Source organism: Vigna unguiculata, chromosome 8 (genome assembly GCF_004118075.2).
Source record: "Vigna unguiculata cultivar IT97K-499-35 chromosome 8, ASM411807v1, whole genome shotgun sequence".
Classification (NCBI taxonomy): Eukaryota; Viridiplantae; Streptophyta; class Magnoliopsida; order Fabales; family Fabaceae; genus Vigna; species Vigna unguiculata.
Genome location: NC_040286.1, coordinates 33,769,814 through 33,776,097, shown reverse-complemented (window position 1 = coordinate 33,776,097; position 6,284 = coordinate 33,769,814). Strand labels below are relative to the sequence as shown.

At 33.9% G+C, this 6,284-nt stretch overlaps 1 protein-coding gene across 1 annotated transcript; it reads left to right on the top strand.

The window, feature by feature from the left end:
- Positions 1-425: 425 nt before the first annotated feature.
- On the top strand, positions 426-3,681 carry LOC114193158 (laccase-5-like). The gene is made up of 6 exons (XM_028082865.1): positions 426-697; positions 794-945; positions 1,367-1,611; positions 1,800-1,928; positions 2,056-3,012; positions 3,271-3,681. Exons 1-6 carry the CDS (start codon positions 602-604, stop codon positions 3,399-3,401), a joined length of 1,710 nt encoding a protein of 569 aa, XP_027938666.1. The 5' UTR covers positions 426-601; the 3' UTR covers positions 3,402-3,681.
- Positions 3,682-6,284: the final 2,603 nt, after the last annotated feature.

Genomic DNA, 6,284 nt, shown 5'->3' with positions numbered 1-6,284 from the left:
ATCCCAAATAACAAGAATCTAAACATTTTGACGAAGCAATGTTACTTGCACTGAATAACACGGTAGTTTGCTACAGCCAAACCATTTCAGAACATAAAGATGTGCATAGGACAAGCTTGACTTGGACAGCAAAAGATAAAAAAAGTAAAAACCTTTTTGCTGTGCTTTTTGGTTGTGGTCCCTTTGAAATGTGGCATACTTTTACAATAATAATAAAAGGAGTGATTGCAATTGCACCGCGTTAAATGCCAATTAAAAGAAAAAGGAGTAAATTATTCTAAACCCATCTTAAGTATAAATTATTCCTGAACTGTCTGGGAGTAATTATGCTTGGAGAAAATTCAACCTCCTAATGAAGACTTGAGAAGCAAGCATTCAGGAACGTAATTAACTAGTGGGTGCAACAACTTTTATGGGGTTGAACTAAGTTTCTTAAGTGCCTCTGACCAATTTGCCGTAACAAAATTACCTAATCTGCCAAACTCAATGACCCTATCTCTGTCCTTCCATCTCTCCTATAAAACCACCCTCTTCCACTATCTCTTCCATTGCAATTTCCAACCTTAACCATTGTAGTGTTTTTCGCCACCACACTACAACAATGGAAGCTCTCAAAACCATTTTCTTGTCTCTTTTTGTTGTCTTAGCTTCAGCATTGTATTCGGCCAATGCCAAGATCCAGGAACATGAGTTTGTTGTAAGTTCTCCTTTCCCTCACTTAGTTTTTTTTTTCTTCTCTCTTTCTGTTTCTTGTAAGATAATTATTAACTTGTTGCCATTTGTGACGGGACAGATTCAAGCAACACCAGTGAAGAGGCTGTGCAGCACTCACAGCACCATCACTGTGAATGGACAATTCCCTGGCCCAACGTTGGAAGTCAACAATGGAGACACCTTAGTCGTCAAAGTCACTAACAAAGCTCGTTACAATGTCACCATTCACTGGTATCATATCAATGGCTTCACTCTTTCATTTTGGTTATTTTAAACAATCGCATATTCACTCAACAATTTTTTAATCTTTTCCCGTTAGATTAATCATCTTATTCTACCCACATGACACTAGGCAAGAAATTTTTGTGCCTAGAGAAAAACTCTATCAAAAACAAGCATTAAATAACTTCTACACTATTTTTTTAACAAAAACGTCTTTATCTTTGTATTCTTAACATGTGCTCGTGGTCCATCGCATATATTAGAAACTGTCTCTTTTTCACTTAAATGCAGTTATATCAGTATTTATTTACACTGCATGATGACACGTTCATCAGTTCATGCATGGAATGGAACTTTTAGAAGAAAATATTTAAGTGGCTTTATAGTTTTTGTTGCTCTTGAAGTTAATTGATTTTGTGTATTTGCTTAGGCATGGAATTCGGCAAATGAGAACAGGTTGGGCTGATGGACCAGAATTTGTGACTCAGTGTCCCATTCGCCCTGGAGAGAGTTACACCTATCGTTTCACCATTCAAGGACAAGAAGGCACACTTTGGTGGCATGCTCATAGCTCATGGCTAAGAGCCACTGTTTATGGTGCTTTAATCATTCACCCCAGAGAGGGAGAGGCATACCCTTTCGCTAAGCCAAAGCGCGAGACACCAATTCTTCTAGGTAATCATCATTATAATTATAATTATAATTATAATTTTACTAATTCACACACATGGGTATAATAATTATTGGTAATGATGATCAAGAAAATGATATTATGGGATTTGCCATTTTCTTTTTCTTTTGACAAATGCTATGCACTTGATGAAGATGGTTTAACGGTGAAAACAATAATGATCATTTATTAGGGGAATGGTGGGACGCAAATCCGATCGATGTTCTGAGACAAGCCACACAAACAGGAGCAGCTCCGAATATTTCTGATGCATACACCATCAACGGTCAACCTGGCGATCTTTACAAGTGTTCTAGCCAAGGTCTGATATATGATTATTATTGCTTAGTTTTCATTCAACTCATTAAAAACGACACAAACATTAAAAGAAACATTGTCCAATGATTGTATAAATCTGACGTATATTTTGTTGATGATTGGCAATGTAGACACCACTGTTGTTCCAATAGATTCTGGTGAGACCAACCTCCTTCGAGTCATCAATGCTGCACTGAACCAACCACTTTTCTTCACTGTGGCCAACCACAAACTCACAGTGGTTGGTGCCGATGCCTCCTACGTTAAACCCTTCACCACCTCAGTCATCATGCTGGGTCCAGGCCAAACCACCGATGTTCTCATCCAAGGTGACCAACCACCCTCACGCTACTACATGGCCGCACGTGCCTACCAATCCGCACAAAACGCCCCTTTTGACAACACCACAACCACAGCCATTCTCAACTACAAATCTGCACCGTGTCCTGCAAAGGGTGTCTCCATCAAACCCATTATGCCCTCTCTCCCAGCTTACAACGACACCAACACAGTCACCGCCTTCAGTAAAAGCTTCAGAAGCCCCAGACAAGTTGAAGTCCCTGCAGAAATCGATGACGACCTTTTCTTCACCATTGGCCTTGGCCTCAACAATTGCCCTCCCAATTTCAGCCCAAACCAATGCCAGGGTCCAAATGGAACACGCTTCACTGCCAGCATGAACAACGTCTCTTTCGTTCTCCCCAACAACGTCTCCATCTTGCAGGCTCATCACCTCGGAGTCCAAGGAGTGTTCACCACTGACTTTCCCACACAGCCACCTCTGAAATTCGATTACACTGGTAATGTGAGTCGCTCACTGTGGCAACCCGTTCCCGGGACTAAGGTCACCAAGTTGAAGTTTGGATCCAGAGTGCAGATTGTGCTGCAGGACACTAGCATCGTGACCCCTGAGAACCACCCGATTCACCTTCATGGGTATGATTTCTACATAGTCGCTGAAGGGTTCGGAAATTTTGACCCCAAGAAAGACACTTCCAAGTTCAACCTCGTTGATCCACCTATGAGGAACACCGTTGCAGTACCTGTGAATGGATGGGCAGTTATCCGATTTGTTGCCGACAACCCAGGTAAAGTTAATTTAGTCCAAATGAAAACAGTACATGCACCGAGGAAAAAAAAATTATCACATGATGACAATATGTAATCATGTCACGTAGATATTACTCAATGAACACTCCATGATCCGAGATTACTCAACACCTGTTAATATACTGAAAGTATGAATTTTTTTCATACCCTCAGTTCTCATGATGTTGTTAATGCAAGAATTTACTTAAAGTTTGGTTTTTTTAATGAAATTTAATTGTGTGATGTGATATTTGTAGGAGCTTGGATTATGCACTGTCACTTGGATGTTCACATCGGGTGGGGTTTGGCCACTGTGCTCTTGGTGGATAATGGAGTTGGGCTGTTGGAATCCATAGAGGCTCCTCCAGAGGATCTGCCTCTGTGTTAGAATAATCAAAAGCAGAAATTATTGAATTTGTATCTGTAGTTCGTAATTTTTCCTAGTTCATTGTTGTTTCCCTGTATTAGGGGTATTTCTTCTTTTGCTCTGTTTTTTGTCGTTTTTTCATATAGAGATAACCAGGGATTAAAAGAGATGGTGATGTGATTTCAACACAACATTCCATCTTATACGCTCATAAGCCCGATTCATTAAACTGATGTTATAGCAGTTTTCTTCCCCTTGTGGTTTATGTTATCTATCAACAAAGATGAGTTTTGATCCCTCACTTTTCTTATTCAATAGTTTATTGTGCTTCTTCTACGTGTGTGTTCCATAGCAGAATTCAATGGTTTTAGCAAATTAAAACACGACACAGTTTATGAAATAAGAGCAGTGCATAGAATAATTAGCATTGATGAAGTGGAACATTGTGGTATGCGGTAGACGACCAAATATGATGTCGAAGTGTTACGTTGTGGGAAAGGTCAATGTGGGTGCAACAGCATTGGACTGAGATGAAAGTAACATAAGAAGAGTTCATTTTGCACAAGTAATGTTGATGATTAAGACCAAAAACATTATGGTCTCCAACTCTTTACTTTTGCCAACAAATTCAGGAATTGAGGAATGCACAAAATCACAAGTAATATAATTCTCGATGACTTTACTTCTTATTATATCACTTTAATATTCAATTAACCTCTGATTGTCAAATTTATTTTCAATTAATCACTCGTACATAGTCTCCCACTTCTTCATTGATCTCTTAAATTTGAGACTTGCGAAAATGGATGTTTTCCTAGTTTACTTTTATGAATGCTTTGAAATGCAATTTTTTTATCTAACATTACAATTCTTATCATAAATCTAAATCTTTGTTAGTTTATGCATAAATTGAAATAGATGGTATTCTCCCTTCTTAGTTTAATATCTAGGAATATTCTAAAGGGCATTATTTATAACATAATAATAACATTATTATTATTATTTTATAACAATAATATGTAAAAAATTATGGAAGGCGCCTTACCATTTTCGTCATAATTTGAAAAAAAAAAAAATCCTCATTATATTGTAAATGTTTTGGTTAATAATTATATTTTATCGTTTCAATTCATATTATCAAATATTCGTATTTAGTATTTTGTTGATGCTCTAAAGTGCAATCTGATTATATTGTTTTTATAACAGACAATGCAAACGATCGTTAAAAGTGTAATGAGAATATCATCGATATAAACCAAGATATAAATTGTGTGAGATGCATGACATAATCAAGAGATAAAAGGAAAAAGAGAGGAAGAAGAAAATGAAATGAAAAAAAAAAAAACTCAATTGTGCTATTTTGTAATAAATTTGGTTGGCAATTAAAATTGGTCGATAATTACATATAAATATTTATTAATAAATTTTTTGTTGTTAATAATTACTTATAAATTTTTGAACATCGATAATTAATGACATATTTTGTAATTTGTTGATAAAATTTATTGATAAATGTTATTTATCAACGAATTTTTATCATTAATAATTGTCGATAAATTTAAATTATCAACATATTTTTACTATTATTAATAAATTGTATCCGTTAATAATTATTTATTTTCTTGTAGAAAATATCATTTCAAACATTTTAACATCTTATCATTGCATTACTAAAAAAATATATTTAAAATACAGGAAACAAATTCTTAATTTTGATCTTTTCAAAAGTATAGAAAAAAAAAACAATAAATGTTTTTCTCATCAGGAAAAACTTTTGTCAAAAAGGATATTTTTCTTCTCTCTGTTCATATTTATTTTGCTTGTTAAACATAAAAAAGAGAGTGAAATTATGTATAATATGAATTTACATCAATAATAATTCATGCGATTTCTTACATTTTAACATAAAATTGAATATTAACTCATGTATGATTTCATACATAATTTAATTAAATCTACACACTATTTAATCTGTCTCTATATTTTATACGAAACTCGTTAATTTATTATAATGTATACATATCTTATAGAAAAGTTAAAAATTTATAAACACTGAAACTAGCATATATTAATTTTATAAGGAATAAAATCATATTTAAATAAATTGATTATTACATGATATATAAACCTAAAATATAATAACGATCCTAGCTGTTACTCAACATTTTTAAAACGAATATATACTTTACTTTGCAATGTATATTAGATACCATAGGAGATAGGAAAACTTTAGAACAAAGGTTGAATTTTGCTATTTAACTACAGTCTATTGCGAAAGACGCTATATTTATTTAATTTTTTTTTTTGGAAAAGCACATCGTAATCATATTTTGGATAACGACTAAGAGGGAAAAATAATCTAGAAATAGTGTGCGATATTGTTTTAGCATGAGAAGGAAAGGGTTAAAGATTCCAACATACCAATTTGGGCCAAATGAATCATTTAATACACGCTAGTTGACAAAGTTTCCTCACACCACGTATCAAACACCACTCTCACTCTGTTTCACCAAATACAACTCAATAATTCACATTTTCTTTTCTCATCAATTCCTCTAGAAATTATTAGATTCTTCAATAATATAAAGAAATTCATTTCTTTATAAATCTCAAATCAATAAGTGATATTTAAACATATTAAAATATATTAGGAAAAAATGCATTCTTATTTCATAAATTTGTTTTGTAGGTTGAGTTAGAAGGTGTAATTTTATTCAAACCCATCTCTATAGTTTTTTGTTTTTTCTTTATATTCAAGGTTGGAGACATCTAAATGGATAATATATGGAATCATCTAATAGTGTCTTGTTCGTAGAAAAGGAAGTTTATTTTTCACTCTTGCATAAGTTAGAACCACCATTCATAAAAAATATGGTTAGGTTTGGTCGTTTAAATAATAGTGGA

Excerpts from the sequence above, each read along its gene's own strand:
- LOC114193158 (XM_028082865.1), top strand. The coding sequence starts at position 602 with ATGGAAGCTCTCAAAACCATTTTCTTGTCTCTTTTTGTTGTCTTAGCT. Across the intron at positions 698-793 it reads TCCAGGAACATGAGTTTGTT|ATTCAAGCAACACCAGTGAA; the intron begins GTAAGTTCTCCT and ends GTGACGGGACAG. Across the intron at positions 3,013-3,270 it reads ATTTGTTGCCGACAACCCAG|GAGCTTGGATTATGCACTGT; the intron begins GTAAAGTTAATT and ends TGATATTTGTAG.